General features: G+C 53.6%; 5 protein-coding genes across 5 annotated transcripts; 2 read left to right on the top strand and 3 right to left on the bottom strand.

Annotated features, from left to right (window-relative positions):
• Positions 1–380: 380 nt before the first annotated feature.
• AYO21_06730 (hypothetical protein) lies at positions 381–2,246 on the bottom strand (the record flags this gene model as incomplete). Its single annotated transcript, XM_022656689.1, has 2 exons — positions 381–2,046; positions 2,095–2,246. The coding sequence occupies 2 exons, from the start codon at positions 2,244–2,246 to the stop codon at positions 381–383; spliced, it is 1,818 nt and encodes a 605-aa protein (XP_022510962.1).
• Positions 2,247–5,187: 2,941 nt separating this feature from the next.
• Positions 5,188–8,187, bottom strand: AYO21_06729 (hypothetical protein; the record flags this gene model as incomplete). The annotated part of the gene is made up of 5 exons (XM_022656688.1): positions 5,188–5,301; positions 5,365–5,452; positions 5,510–7,895; positions 7,951–8,069; positions 8,135–8,187. The coding sequence occupies 5 exons, from the start codon at positions 8,185–8,187 to the stop codon at positions 5,188–5,190; spliced, it is 2,760 nt and encodes a 919-aa protein (XP_022510961.1).
• Positions 8,188–9,165: 978 nt separating this feature from the next.
• Positions 9,166–10,258, top strand: AYO21_06728 (glucosamine-6-phosphate deaminase; the record flags this gene model as incomplete). Its single annotated transcript, XM_022656687.1, has 2 exons — positions 9,166–9,924; positions 9,983–10,258. The coding sequence occupies 2 exons, from the start codon at positions 9,166–9,168 to the stop codon at positions 10,256–10,258; spliced, it is 1,035 nt and encodes a 344-aa protein (XP_022510960.1).
• A 344-nt stretch (positions 10,259–10,602) lies between these two features.
• On the bottom strand, positions 10,603–12,099 carry AYO21_06727 (hypothetical protein; the record flags this gene model as incomplete). The annotated part of the gene is made up of 1 exon (XM_022656686.1): positions 10,603–12,099. One exon carries the CDS (start codon positions 12,097–12,099, stop codon positions 10,603–10,605), a length of 1,497 nt encoding a protein of 498 aa, XP_022510959.1.
• A 1,116-nt stretch (positions 12,100–13,215) lies between these two features.
• On the top strand, positions 13,216–15,038 carry AYO21_06726 (hypothetical protein; the record flags this gene model as incomplete). Its single annotated transcript, XM_022656685.1, has 3 exons — positions 13,216–13,287; positions 13,346–13,517; positions 13,579–15,038. The coding sequence occupies 3 exons, from the start codon at positions 13,216–13,218 to the stop codon at positions 15,036–15,038; spliced, it is 1,704 nt and encodes a 567-aa protein (XP_022510958.1).
• Positions 15,039–15,370: the final 332 nt, after the last annotated feature.

The raw sequence follows: 15,370 nt of genomic DNA, 5'->3' as shown, positions 1-15,370 counted from the left end.
AGTTCAAGAGTGAAAAGGTAGGCGGCGGAAAATATATCCATTCTTACTCGTACCTATACTTTGTAGGTATATACCATGCCTGCTCAAAACACCGGGTCCTTGTCGTGAAGGTGCCACAAAACCAGACACAAGTCAGAAAGTCGAGTTTCATCCTCCATGTTTCGTAGTCATAACTCGTGTATCCATGCATGCCCGTTTTGTCTTCTGGTATATATGTCCACTTTTCATTTCACATCAGAGATGGGTATCAATCAAGTCCTATGTAACTCGCGTAGCATCATAGCAATCCCAAATCAACCACCGTCCTCCACCGGGAGGTTCTGAACCAAACAAACAGAAAGTACATGCCCCCAAAAGCATCTTGCATCGTCAACAGATCACTAGACAACTTCCGAAAAGTAGCGTTTACTCGTGTGTCTTCCAGGAGATCTGGGGTCAGGCGGTAACGGTCCGCTGTGATGTACTACGTGCGGGCGGAAGACCGCATCCACGGGTGGCGTCCACTCATCCAGGCCTAATGGAAAGTATTCGTAGAGTTGATCCGCACTCTCGCCCTCGGCCGGGAATGGCAGGCTTGATTTGGTCGCAAGCAGCTCCGGTCTATGAGGCCCAGCGGCCATCGACCCTTGCCCATTCATCGTCGCTATCGAGCCCGGAACACTGGTCATTGATACTTGGTGTGAGTGTACTCTAGGTCGTGGGCCCATTTGGTTGGCAAGTTGCCCGGGCGAGGTGCCGGGATTGCTTGTATATGTCCCCGATGGACCTTTGTTAACCAGGGAAGGTGAAGGATTCGACGTGGGAGGCCGAGATGAATGTCGTGATCCTTGTTGCGGTGGGTGAGGACTCCCTCCCTCATCATCACTCCCGAAATGTAAGCTCATCGGCCGGCTTCCAGGAGCCATCTCTTGAGGGAACGTAAAAGGGAATGTGCCCGGCGTTCCGAGATCAGGGGTGCCTTCTGGAAACGCTGGTATGGGAGGATTGATAGCTGTTGAGTAGGGAGTGGCAAGAGAATCTTGGACACCTTGTGATACCCAGTTGGTGCCGTCGATATCAGTGGGTTTCACGTCAATACCATCGAAACCAGTCATCTGGGCTGTCTCCTCCGCCGGGGTCTTGATCTTGGGGGCTGAAGTGACTTGCGGAACGGAGGTTTGACTGTTCGTGACCCGGGATGTCGCCGGAAGATGCTTACGAGCTGTCGAACTGCTGCTCAGAGGTAGATCTTTCCGTGCTGCAAAGTTGCGCGGGCTCCGGCCTCGGACAATGACAGCCCCCGAGTGCGCTTCAGCAATGGAGATCTTACCGCCTGTCGATAACGATGCCATGATCTTCAGGTGTAGCGTGAAGTGTTGTTGCAGTTCTTTCCGTCTACCATTATTGGCTGTGGCTATCCGGAATTGCAGCCTTTTCCATTGAATGGGAAACGTCGTAAAGTCGGTATCCAGATCTTGTCCAGTCATCTTGTCCAAGGGAATTGTGGGAGGCTCTTTCTCTACCTTGTCCTCTGGCTTGGGTGCTTCACCCGACGCCGGTGTCTTCCACGGCACGGAGATAATTTTGACCGAGTTGCCTTCAACGGATTCCGTGGCTGATACGGCCAATTCCAACTCATAGATGGGGATTCTAGACCCGTCGTCGGTGAAGACATATCTCAGATTACGAGGGAGCGTCACCGAGCCGGTGATTTGAAATAGATTGCGCCGATAACATGTCAGTTCAGGGGGAGGAGGGGGGGTGTCGGCGGTGGCCGGCCATTGGGACTCGGCCAAGAAGAACATGCCGTGCAGCTGGGCACTGATATTGACCGACGACCGGCGGAATGAGTCGTCCAGGAGTGTAAAGTTGTATTGTGGCATCGAGAAGCTGAGATATTTGCTGTCGCGGTCGATTGAGGGACTCTCGGACAGCCCTTCGGTGGGCACCCGCTCGAACTGAGACAATGTGCTTTCGGCAAAGGGATCTTCGAAGTTGGATGAGTACCGCTTCAGCATGGCAGGATGTTGCAGGTTACTCGAAGGTGCGAAACTGAGCTCGTCGCCACTGGAACATGTTAACTCTAGCAATCGAGATGGGACCGAGCGACATTACCTCATATATGGCTCCGAGTCGAAGTTGGAGTATTGATCTTGCAAATCCATCACCGACGGAACACTCATGTAGTCGAGATTTTGCAGATTGCCTCCCCCGAAGGGTATTGGACTGTGCAAGTAAGGCATTGCGAGAGGATCGTAACCATCCATGGTTGCGGCCATGCGTTTGTGTAGGTATAGTGGCTGCCGGCGTGAGGGTAGACGCTCGATGCGGAGTTTTGGAGGTTGGAGGTCAAGTAGCGACAGACCTGCGCAAACGCGAGCCCCGGAGCTTTGAGGGGGGAGAATTTGTTATTGAAGAGGCAAGAAAATTCTCGTCGGCATCCTCGAGAGCAAAATGATGCTCACGAAAGCGCCACCGTCGAAGAGGACAGAAAATTGGAATATCGATGAGCCGCGCGGGCGGAAGAGGGTTGTGGTTTGTTAATCAGCGGGACGGACGAGCCTAAACAGCGAGTAATTTTGGCTTGCTAAGTGTGTCTTCCTCCTAACGAGGCGTTCAACCTTTCTTCGCTTCAAACTCGACGATAGGCGGGAGGAAGTAGGAAGCGGGCGCTGCAGCCGGGGTGGGTTTGTTTTGGGCTTGCGGCGCTGCAAGTGGTAGGGCCTGGGAGGAACACGACGAGGTGAGGCAGTCTGTCAGGGCGAATGCGCAGCTTGGCAGTGACGACAAGCGACTCGAGGATTATGAGATTTGAGGCAAATCTTGAGCGGGAAATGAGCTCGAGGAACTGGGACAGGTTGAGGGAAGTCCAAACACGAGCAGAGATGGGTGGATGTTGAAGGTGATTTGACTGCGGTGGTCTGTCGCAGCATTTAGACTTCTGAGGGAAGACCAGTCGAATTGCTTGGTGCTTGCTTTGTCCTGTGTTCCCTGCTATCGGAAAGGTATTGGGTAAGATAGAGACACACCCACTGCCTGCCGTCGGTGCAAGTTGCCAGGTGCCCACACCCGAGCCAGACAGTTTGCGCCGGTGGCTGGTTTAGGGGAGAAGGCAAACCTTGGGTCTTCTAGAAGGAAATGGGGGCAAGCCAAGGTCAGGCGCTAGGAGGGGGAGGGGGCAAGCTTGGGGGCAAACAGGCTTAGCAGGGTGGGGTCTGCCTCTCATCTCATGCCTTTGCTCCGTCATTGACCCGGGGCTCTTACCTGGAAGATGTATTTTGGGTGGGGGTGTTCTGGGTTAGGTACAAATCCCGAGCACAGACATACCTAGGCACTTAGGTATTCAACTCTGGGTGTCAAACTCGTATCAAGGAGTAGGTAGGGGGGTTTTCTGGGTACCTCAGCCGCCTATAAGCAAATGACTCGTAGGCGACAGTTCTGCCTAGGTCAAACTGTCAAATCGCTCCCTCCAAGCCACTCGAGTCTCCTTTGATTTCCGTCTCCTCGGGTAGGGGGGTTTGTTCAGCCTCTGGGCTTCTCCATGAGCCATGGCCCACCAAAAAAGTACTCTTCTTACCAGATCAGGCTCTTGAATCACTCTGCATCAGCCCCCTCATGCATCGAAGCAGCCATGGAACACTGTTGGAAGGCCCCTCTTCGTTTAGTCTCCTGGTTAGCTGCACGCCCTCTATTGCCGTCGGTTGAAGTTCAGTGCGGTCAGTGCAGCACCCCCTCCATCACGCCATGGTCCAGTCAGACTGTCGTTCTCCCCCTCTGCGGGTTCGACTTTCCGCTCACCTCGCCCTCTCCAGCCAGTCGCAGGATTTAACCACCTCTCGCTCCTCAGGCTAGTCTGATTCCTCCCGTGTCTCAATTGCTGATCATCGCTGCGCCCGAGAGCCCGAGAGCCTGACATGCATGAGAATGGCTTGTTCGTTGTCTTCTGACGCATGCGCTTGCCGGTTGCGGCAAAGCCCGAGAGTGCCACGGTGAGGGTCCTGATGGCGCATCATGCCCTAATCATGCAGAGCTACGGCTGATCTTAGACTTTTTGCCATGGTGACCACTTCCTTCAAAAAGCAACTCTGTGCGATCAAAGTCCGCTTTGCGCTGCGCTGCCTGCAGTGCGACGCCCGGGTTGAGCAGCCTCGCATTACCCGCACGAAGTCTACAAGGTCTCTCCAAGCTGATGCTGGTCGACGCGACCCCCAATCCAGGCACCGAAATGCACATCCGGCGGTCAGATCGGATAACGAGAAGCTGCTGCGGGCAAGAGACGAGCGCTTCGGAAAATAAAAGAGAAAGCCACACATACATTTCCACACCTCCTTGACAGGTCCCATGACGTGTTTGCTCTGAATCACCACCTTCCCGAGTGGATCGTGTGAGACACCTGTGCGAGCCCCAAGTCCGCTTGGCTGCCAGAACGAACACTACCGAGTAACTCGCCCGAAATTCCGCAGGCACAGAGTGTACCTGACAGGGGTTTTTAGTGACTGCTGTACCCAAGGCTTCCTTTTCCAGAAACTCATTCTATTTTCCTAATACGATCTGCTCCGTGCTCTCCGTATTGCTCCAGGGCAGCTAGCCCCTCCGACCATTTGACACCAATTTGCCCCAGGCCATCGCGAACTGTCCAATGTCCGCTGCCGGCCAATGATCGTTCTCTGATCTTTCTACTAATTCACGGTAGGGATTATGCGAGCCTCCAGCCGCCAGCGTTGCCAGCCTCGGCGTCCGCTCGTAGCATAGTATCAGCAGACAGGACAGGTCAACTCGTATGGTATAGTTGTGGAGAGACAGTGGCCGGCTTCCCACTCTCGAGGTTATCGCTGCCCATGGCTGGAGAGCTGCAATTTGAGGATCACCAGTAGGTGGGCCTGACTTGCCCCAACTTCATTTTCTCTTCTCACCGACATGTGCGTGCACTGACAGATAGTCAAAATGGCTGTCAAACATTCCGGTTCAGGGTCTGGTATCGGGAAAAGCTTACTCGTACATCGAATGTTCCACATATCAACCGGTATTTCTTGCAGCGGCGTTGAGAGAGGACGACGGCAGTCGCCATTGCTCTGGTGCCAAGTGCCATCGGTGGCGGTGGTAGGCCTTATTAAGTACTTGTAGTCTCTGCATGCTTCCAGCCGAGCACAAGACATCCTTGGTTCTATCGTAGACCGCGTTGGCGTGGTCCTCGTCGGGTCCTGCCAATCATGTTGCGGACATCATCGTCCAGTGGACCGGATCGCTTGAGATCTCTTCAAAACTGTTGCTGATAGTAAAGCCCAAAGCCTTTAGGCCGTTCATAGCAACATCTTCGCGGGTCTGTTGAAGGAGAAAAGGTCAGTCTTCCACATCTTCGATCGCGTCGGCGGTTTCGCAACTTACATAGTCCAAAAGGAGCGTCCGCAAACCTTGCTTTTTGAGCTGGCGTACGCCCAAGAGGACAAGGCCTTGGAAAAGCGAGACGCGGTCGCTGTACATAGTCGAAATAACCGGGGATGACAAACATGCCGTTCCAACTTGCTTATACAATGACGGAATATAGCGGGCAATTTTCGATTCGGCTCGGGAGATCAAGATGCTTCCTAGAATTGACTGATCAGATGCCCTTTTCGCCCGAATGACACCACAGCCTTCTTCATTGCCTAGGGCCATTTGGTAAACACCTCGTACATCCGTCCGGGCACATCTTTTGAGATGCTCCATCATCACTTCACTGTACTCGGCTCTGTGCACCAGGTCATATTTGACGTCGGCATTTGCCAAGGCCTGGCCTAATCCTTCAGGAGCTGTCCAGGCTGACAAGTCGCGAATCATCATGGTTGCCACAGGTGTGGAAAGAGACACATTCCATCCGAGTTTGGCAAACCATTGACGCAAGTGTTTGTACTCCAGGGGATCCAGTTTGGGGATGCCTAGGTACACATGCGGAAACTTGACCCCAAGCTGGAACTTCGTGATTCCTTTCTTCTGAAGCAGCGCTCGCACGGCACGGTCGTGTAGAGAATGCCCGATAGATAACCGGCGGCGCGCCGGGTCCACAATGATGGCTCCGATATGCCCAACTCCGCTGTTCTTGAAATAATATGTGGTACAAAACCCAAACAACTCTTTTGTACTGCTGTTCCTGACCACAAAATGCGCCTCTTCCACATCGGGATCGCGAAGGAGGAAAGTACCAGACGTCGCGTTTTTCAGCGCCGCTGCGTGTACTGATGGCTCATTTTGTGATTGGATAAGGAGCGCGTCTAATGCTGTCGAGTCTCGATCCTCACTGAAGCTTTCCACAAGCCACTGCTGTCTGGTGTGACTAGTCTGGGGCTTCTGGCTAGATGAGCCCGGCAACACTCCCGACGGGGTAAGCTCACCATAAAGTACTTGGACTAACGCTTGCAGCGCTGCCTCGGTGAAGTCATAGGTACAAACGTACGTTCCGATCGACGTGTCAGATGCAAAGTCGAAGGGGGAGCTGACGGCGACCACAACACAAGGCTTTTCTCGTGGAGTGCCATCTGCTCCGACCGACAACTTACATAACATAGAAATGTGTTTTGCAAAAGCGTTTTGATACATATTCCGACCTGCATCTGCCGTGATGACCACGACTCCTCGAGCTCGATTCAAGAGGTTCTCATGGAGCGGTCTCACTCCATTAGCAGTATATGAAGTGTGAGAGATTTTGCCGTTGCGGTACCGGGCGAGCATTCGACCAAGTTCTCGGAAGACTTGCTCTCCACTCATGATTGACGTATTCGTATCGATGCTGGGACTGCGCCCCAAATGAGGGACCGTCGACGCCTCGTTTTGCAGGAGATGAAACAGGGCGGAAGCTGGTAATGGTTTGACCAAGGGCGTCAAAAGGAGAAGTTCTTCGTCGGGTTTGATGACTCTGGACAACGGCAGATAATGTTGTCGGTCTCGAACCACGGTAATTGATTTGTTATAAGCTGTAGTTGAAAGGCTTGTATGAAGAGGCTGCAAGCGTGAAAGATTCTCGATTCCCGCTGGCGAAAACGCCTTTTCCCAGGATGTATATTTTTTCTTCAGGTTCAGGATTCGCTGTACTGACTGTTGCACTCGATATCTCTCAATCATGCCATTATCCAATCCAGTGGTAAGACCGTTGATGGCGTCTTCTTGGACTGACAGAGTTCGGCAAGTCAGGATCAGGTCACAGCCGGCCTGGAAGGCCATGACTGTTCCACCACTGATACCAATGTTGCGGCTCAGAGCCTCCATTTCCAGGCACTCCGAAACCACGACACCTTCAAAGCGCATTTCGTGTCGCAACAGATCTCGAACAATCTGCTCTGAAAGACAAGCGTGCATCACATTGACTTGAGAAGATGCCATGGCAACGCCGCCGACCATCATTGCATCAACGCCATTGGCGATCGCGGCACGAAAAGGGACCAAAGCACTCTGGCTCAGATTCTCCAAGGAGTCTGTAATGGTGGGCACATCATCTGGAACGCCAAAGAATTCAAGATTGCCATAAGAAGGGAAATGTTTGCCGCAGGTCGCGACTCCGCCTTCTTGGTAGCCTTTGATGCATTCGACACCATATGCCGAGACTTCATGAGGGTCATCGCCTACAGATCGAACGCCGAGAGGTTGGTTTCGGGCGTTGGTCAGGACATCCAGCACTGGACCCAGGATCCAATTGATACCACACGAATTCAACTCCTGAGCTGTTGCTCTGGCGATATCCTTTGCCAGTTTCTTTGAGCCGGTAGCAGCCAAGCCCATGGCACTGGGGAATTGACGAATATAGACCTCGTCGTAGAGACTGTTGACGCCGCCATTTTCCTGGTCGAGAGCAATCAAAAGGGGCACCGGATGACCAGCTTGACGTGCAAGAGTCTGAAGGTCAAGCACGAGCTGGGTCGCCTGTTCTGCAGCTGTTGTAAAATAGCCTGTCAGTGACACCAATGAAAGCGAGCAAAGACACGCAAGAACAGGGGACGGCACATTTGAGATTTTGAGCCTTGAGTAATATAGAGCCTACGTGATACTTCTCGATCAAGGTCTTGACTTGATCAGTGACCGTGGTGCCATCAAAGCCCATCATAAACAACTGGCCGAGCTGCCTGCCAGATATATAGTTAGACTGTATCCACGTCGCAAGGGCTGAGAATGACGGGATGAGACATACCTCGATTCGTCCCACAGGCCGGGCAGATCCCCATTGGTAGTGGCCACAGCCATGATGAGACGAAGGGCCGAGTTCCCCACATGCACCACGATTGGATGGGACAGGCGTTAAGGCTGGGCAACCCGGACAAGAGAGGAAATGGAGCAGGAAGGAGAGTTCGGGGGGTCGGGAACAGGAGTCGGTTCAGAAGCCGAGCACTGGCAGTCCTTGACACAGCGCGCACAGGCAGAGAGTCGAGCACGGACCAGTGAAAAGTCGCGGATGGCGAGATGCGCGCGGCATCAGAGAAGCTCTGGGAGAAGCTCTGGGAAACGTGGGAGCGGACAAAGAAGGTGATGTTGCATTCTGGAGATGGAAGTGTCGCAACGTCGCGTCCTGAGCGAGGAGAAATGTAATGGTGAGAGGGAAAATGGGATGCGACATGGATGGGATGCCACCTTTTTTCCCACCGAAGCCGGGCGAACGAGACGGTTACACTGGCTCCAGTCACGTGGACACATACAAAACAGAAAATGTTTGCTTTGTTTGCCCCCCATTTCTCCATCCTCTGCCTGCGCCCTCTGCCACCTTCTTCCCACTCCCACATGGAGGATTGGCTGCGACGGCACGACGGCTACCCTATCTCGCTGACTTCATCGGCTGCTTCCTGCTGATAACATGGCCAATCTCCCTTGCTCCAGCGCTCCGGTTGTCTCCCGATGGTAGCGAGCGGGTGCTCCATTGGTTGGGTGACAATATTGCAACTGTTGCACCACCAACACCCCTCCTCGACACTGGTTACCTGTCCCTTCGCTGTCCTTGTATGGGAAAAAAGATTTCTCTGTGACACCAGTGCCTTATTCTCCGCATTATGGCCCCTACGTGTGTAATCCCTCTCATGATGGTCTGGCTAAAGGTTGTCCTGCCGCCTACGTCAACGGTTTGTCGCTTCTCTCTTTTATGTCCATCCCCCCGCCCCCTGCGACTATTGTGCTCTCCTCAGTAGATTTCCCTCTTATCTCGCGAACCTCCGAAGAGAACTTGCTACCAAAATGAAGGTCATCATCCGTGACGACAAAGACGGTGCTTCCAAGTACGCAGCCCGATACATCGTCAACCGCATCAATGCCTTCGCGCCGACTCCCGAAAAGCCCTTTGTCCTTGGACTACCCACTGGCAGCAGCCCCGAGATCATTTACAAATATCTGGTTGAGGCGCACAAGGCCGGTGAGGTATCATTCGCCAATGTTGTGACTTTCAACATGGACGAATACGTGGGTCTGCCTGAAGAACATCCCGAATCCTACCACAGTTTCATGTACAAGCATTTTTTCGCCCACGTCGACATCAATCCTGAGAATGTCAACATCCTTAACGGCAACGCTCCCGATCTGAAAGTCGAGTGTGCTGCATATGAAGAAAAGATTGCCCGTGCCGGTGGGATTGACCTGTTCCTGGGAGGTATTGGACCAGATGGACATATTGCATTCAATGAGCCAGGGTCTTCGCTGCGCTCAAGGACCAGAGTCAAGACATTGGCGGAAGACACAATTCGGGCCAATTCGCGCTTCTTTGGCGGCGACCTCAGCCAGGTACCCAAACAAGCCTTGACTGTTGGTGTGGGCACCGTTCTCGATGCGCGGGAGGTCCTGGTCATCGTCTTGGGTTCCAACAAGGCCGTCGCTCTGGCTAAAACGATTGAGGGAGGTGTCAGCCAGATGTGGACTTGCAGTGCACTGCAGATGCACGAGAATGCTATGATTGTCTGCGACGACGCCGCCACGGACGAAATGATGGTGAAAACGGTCAAGGTAAGCATGTGATCCGCTGCGAAGTGCAGAGCGTGCCCACTAACCATCTCTACAATAGTACTTTAAGAGCATCGAACAAGTCTCCGCAGGCCAACAGACCGCCAAAGCCACTCCTCAACGGTCGCAGGTTCGGTTAGACAACTGGCGGGCGGGGTTGAAGGACCTCAGAATCGATACGGAGAAGAAAGAGCTGTTGGAACAAGACGATGGAGAACTGACACCAGATAGCATGTCCTCGAGGCTGGTGGACTCGGCCATCGCCATGAACGACAAGAAGATGGGGGATTTCATGTTCGACCGTATGGGCTCGCGGGTTTCGACTTTTGCGGCATAAAATGGAATGCATGGATGCAGCTTGTTCGAGTGGCGAGGCTGAGGATCCGAGTCTGGAGAAACGGTTTTGTTCTCATTTAGTCTAAGGATTATTCTATGGTTATCCCTTTAGTGGCGTACAATATGGTACTTTATAAAAGGCGACGGCGTCCTCTTCGGGGTCAGGATTTCTACATGGATTGGTTCAGCAAGCTAGATTCAGGCGGCTTCAGATTCAATTCGAGGACAAGCTCAAGCTTGGCCAACGATGCAGAATGACATTATTGTTTGGGGTATACTTTTCGCGAGGAAGGGCCTCTGTTAAATCCTCTCTGCCCGTCGTTGTCGGTGTTATATTCATTCTTACTATAACTTGGCAAAGACCGTTGGGACACTCCCTCCCATCTCGACCAGGGTGCTCTTATTCCGCACCCAAGCCTCCAGGCCTCTCCGGCCATTCTCGACGCCGACACCGCTCTGTTTCCAGCCCCCGACGGCCATCTCGGCGGGCGACTCGCCCCAGGTATTGACCCAGGTGATGCCGGCCTGGAGTTGCTTGATCACCGTATGGCACTGGTTGATGTCCTTCCCGAAAACGCCGGCGGCGAGGCCCAGCTCAGTGTCGTTAGCGCGCGACACGGCCTCGTCGAGCGAGTCGTACGGCAGGATGGCCATGACGGGGCCGAAGATCTCTTCCTTTACGATGCGCATGGCGTCGGTACAGTCGGTGAAGACGGTGGGTTGCACCCAGTATCCGCTCCTAAGGTGCGCTGGGAGATGGGCGGGTTGGTCGAGACCGCCGTGGAGCAGCGTCGCCTTGTCAACCTCGATTCCGTGCCTGATGTAGCTCGTCACTTTATCGTAGTGGACCTTGCTGACCAAGGGCCCGAAGTTGGTGTTCATATCCATCAATTCCCCAGGTCGGACGTACTTCAACTTCTGTAGTAACACTCGTTCAAACTCGGACTTGAGCTGCTTTGGCACGAAGACCCGCGTGCCGTTTGTGCACACCTGGCCCGTGCTGAAGAAGTTGGCCATGATGGCACCGTCGACTGCCTGCTCAATGTCGACGTCCGGCAGCACGATCACGGGGCTTTTCCCACCCAATTCCATAGTCACGTACTTCATCTCCCCAGCAGCTGACCCGGCGACCTTGCGACCTGTCGAGACTTGTCCTGTAAAACTCACCTTGGCGACCACGGGATGTTTGGTCAGATAGGCACCCACGTCGCCCGCGCCATAAACAACGTTGAACACTCCGTCAGGAAGACCGGCTTCCTTGTAGACTTCGGCTAGGAACTGACCGTGAAGGGGTGTCACCTCGGAGGGTTTGTACACCATCGTGTTCCCGGCGGCGAGACAAGGAGCTGATTTCCACAGCGCAATCTGAATAGGGTAGTTCCAGGCCCCGATGCCAACACAGACGCCAAGCGGCTCTTTGGAGGTGTAAACCCAGGCCGAATCGCGAAGACGAAACGACTCCCCGTTCAAGCCGCCTGAGGCGACCAGACTGGCGAAATATTCGAGGACATCGGCGCCGGTGACGATATCGACGGTGGATGTCTCCGAGTAGGGCTTTCCAGTGTCGATGGTTTCAATCTTGGCGAGCTCGTCGTTCCGAGACCGAAGTATTGAGACGGCCTTGTGTAGAATCCTGGCTCGCTCGATGGGCGGTGTGCTGGACCATGAAGGGAATGCCGCTTTTGCTGACGCCAAAGCCGAGTCGATTGCTGATGGGGAGGATGTGTGGACTGTACAGACATCCTTGCCCGTTGAAGGATCGACTGAGGAGAAGGTGCCCGGTGAGGTCGAGGATGGCTGAGGTTTTCCGGCGTAGAAGGTGTGGCGCTCGGGGAGCCTCATATTGAGGTGAGGGAAATCGAAGTCTTCAGTTGCGGCTGGGTCGTGAGAGATTGAGTCGATGTAGAAAGAGGTCAAAGGAGTGCTTGGTGTGTATGTCTGTCTATCTCGACGTCAGTCTGTAACATTTCATTCTGCTCATAGACCCTGCAGTGACCATAAGGCGGGGTGGCGAATCACCAAGATGACTAGCCAAACCCCCTACAGTTAGGTATCTAGAGTGCCTAGCTCCATTCCTCCAAGGGCTCCTAGAAGGACTGGTCCGTCATCTCCGGGCATCTCCAGGTGCTCCGGGTGCCTGGACACCATCTTTTTCTAAGCATCTTCTAACTAAGAGTGCCAAGTTCATGGGTGGCGGCTTGATGATTCCGGGCTACGCGAAAAACGACCCTCTTCATCCGCTTCGTCCTCTTCCCCCGTGATTCTTTTCCCCTTGTAGGCATTAGTTTTCAAACCTCCCATCAGCTGGTCTTTTACGAAGGCCACAGACCACAGACCACAGGCCCTAGTTGATACAATGATAAACCTTTTCACCATCTAGGCGTATCCCGTCCTTCTTATCAGCTCCTTTACCTCTTCCGGCAACATCAACCGTGCTTGACTTCATTCTTTTTGCTCTTTTGCCTCCACCACAAGCTTTTTTTTAATGTTTCTTTTTCACCGCCACCCGCCAGCAGGGCGGCATATCCCTCCATTCTTCATTTTTATTTGCCCCAGTACCCACATGGCCCTTGTTCTCTGCTAACCAAGTCTAGAAATGGAAGAACGAGACCAATCCACATGCTGTGCAACTTGTCCTGCGTCAACGTGCAGGACAGCCCCGTCGCCTGACTGGTGCTGGCCAACCGGGGAGGTTCACACTGCTGGGATATCATCCTGGCCGACCATCCACCAGCCATCACCGTGGACTGATACGATATCCTCAGGACTAAGGACTAACCAGCTGCCAGTACCGAGTACTTCTTACGCAACAGATTATGTGGGTCACGCTTCTGCCCCAGAATTCTTTTTTCCCAGTCGTCTATAATTCTCTAACAAACCTTGGATGTATGTCTAGTCCTACGCCGACAGACTTTCCAACAACACCCTCATCAATTGATCTTTTCAAAGAGCCCAAAGATGACGACCAACCATCTAGACGTCTCCGAAGTCGATAGCTATGACTACCTCATCGTGGGAGGTGGGACGGCAGTAAGTATGTCGGTCAGACACGAGTGGACAGGGTGCTAAATGGAATCCTACCTGATAGGGCTGTGTGATTGCATCCCGCCTAGCTGAATACCTCCCGGAGAAGAAGATACTGTTGATAGAGGCCGGGCCCAGTGACTTTATGGATGATCGAGTCCTGGATCTCAAACAATGGCTCAGCCTTCTTGGAGGAGAACTCGACTATGACTACGGGACCACTGAGCAACCGATGGGTATGTCGGTGACCTGATTTGATGCTACGAGATCTTAAAGGACTGACGACGCAATTCGCAGGTAATTCCCACATCAGGCATTCTCGCGCCAAAGTCCTGGGTGGTTGCTCCAGTCACAACACGCTGATCTCCTTTCGGCCCTTTGAGTATGATTGCAAGATCTGGGAGTCGATGGGTGCCAAAGGCTGGACCTTTCCAATGTTTATGCGTGTGTTGAACAAGCTTCGGAATACCGTCCAACCCGTTCATGCTCGCCACCGGAATCAGTTGTGTAAAGACTGGGTCCAATCGTGTAGTACCGCCATGAACATCCCAATCGTACACGATTTCAACGCACACATTGCGGCCACGGGCGCGTTACGGGAGTGTGTGGGCTTTTTCTCCGTCAGCTATAATCCAGATGACGGTCGGAGATCCAGCGCCAGCGTGGCCTATATTCATCCAATCCTCAGGGGCGAGGAAAACAGACCCAATCTCAAGATCCTGACCAATTCCTGGGTCTCCAAGATCAACGTCCGCGACGACACAGTGACAGGCGTCAACGTCACCCTCCAATCAGGTCAAAAATTGACACTCACCGCACGAACCGAGACCATCCTCTGTGCCGGCGCTGTCGACACACCGCGCCTGATGCTCCTCTCCGGACTGGGACCGGCTGAGGAACTGTCCTCTCTTTCCATCCCTGTGGTAAAGAACATCCCTGGTGTGGGTGAAAACCTCCTCGACCATCCGGAAACCATCATCATCTGGGAGCTCAACCGACCGGTGCCACCAAACCAGACCACCATGGATTCGGACGCGGGCATCTTCCTCCGCCGTGAAGCTCCTGATGCGGCAGGGAAGAAATCCACACCAACAAATCCTGCCGCGATCCCGGACGGCAACATTGCGGACGTGATGATGCATTGCTACCAGATCCCTTTCTGCTTGAACACGACCAGATTGGGCTACGACACCCCAATCGATGCATTCTGCATGACGCCCAACATCCCTCGTCCTCGATCCCGGGGCAAACTTTATCTTACTTCGTCTGACCCCAGCGTCAAACCGGCACTAGACTTCCGCTACTTCACGGATCCTGAAGGTTACGATGCCGCGACTTTCGTCTTTGGAATCAGGGCCGCGCGGAAGATCGCGCAGCAATCTCCATTCAAGGAGTGGATCAAGCGCGAAGTGGCCCCGGGACCTGCAGTCCAATCCGACGAGGCACTCTCCGAGTATGCGAGAAAGGTTGCACACACCGTGTACCACCCCGCGGGTACGACCAAAATGGGAGACGTGCACAAGGACGAGAAAGCGGTGGTGGACGAGAACTTGAAGGTGAGGGGCCTCAAGGGGCTAAGGATCGCAGATGCGGGCGTGTTCCCGGCCATGACCACCATCAACCCGATGTTGACGGTGCTGGGGATCGGGGAGCGATGTGCCGAGCTGGTCGCCATTGAAGCAGGCTGGCGGCTGACGGACGTGGAAATGAGCGGACGCGGCTGGGCGAACGACAAGGGACTCCGACCCAGACTGTAAACCTGGGTGGGGAAGGGAGGGTATGTGTGGTGACGGACCCCAGGTCGCCCCTGGAAACCGACCTGGGGAAAGGGCACGAGATGACAATGACTATGATATCAAGGAAAAAACACAAGATGTTTATTATGGCTACTTGCGGCGATTGGATGTGGATGGACAGAATGGATCCTACTAGGAGTCGGTACTCTAACAAATTTATCTATTCACACCGTGCGTGCGTACCGTGTACATCATCCCTGCCTGGGAGAAGACCGAGGATCTGGAGTCTGGACTGGGCTGCGGAATCTCTGTGCGCAGCTAATTTATTTTGTTTTGTTCTTGGCCAATCACAG

The sequence above is a fragment of the Fonsecaea monophora genome, assembly GCF_001642475.1.
Source record: "Fonsecaea monophora strain CBS 269.37 chromosome Unknown Scaff48, whole genome shotgun sequence".
NCBI lineage: Eukaryota > Fungi > Ascomycota > Eurotiomycetes > Chaetothyriales > Herpotrichiellaceae > Fonsecaea > Fonsecaea monophora.
Note: the sequence above shows the minus strand (reverse complement) of the source record. Positions and strands in the feature narration are given on the sequence as shown.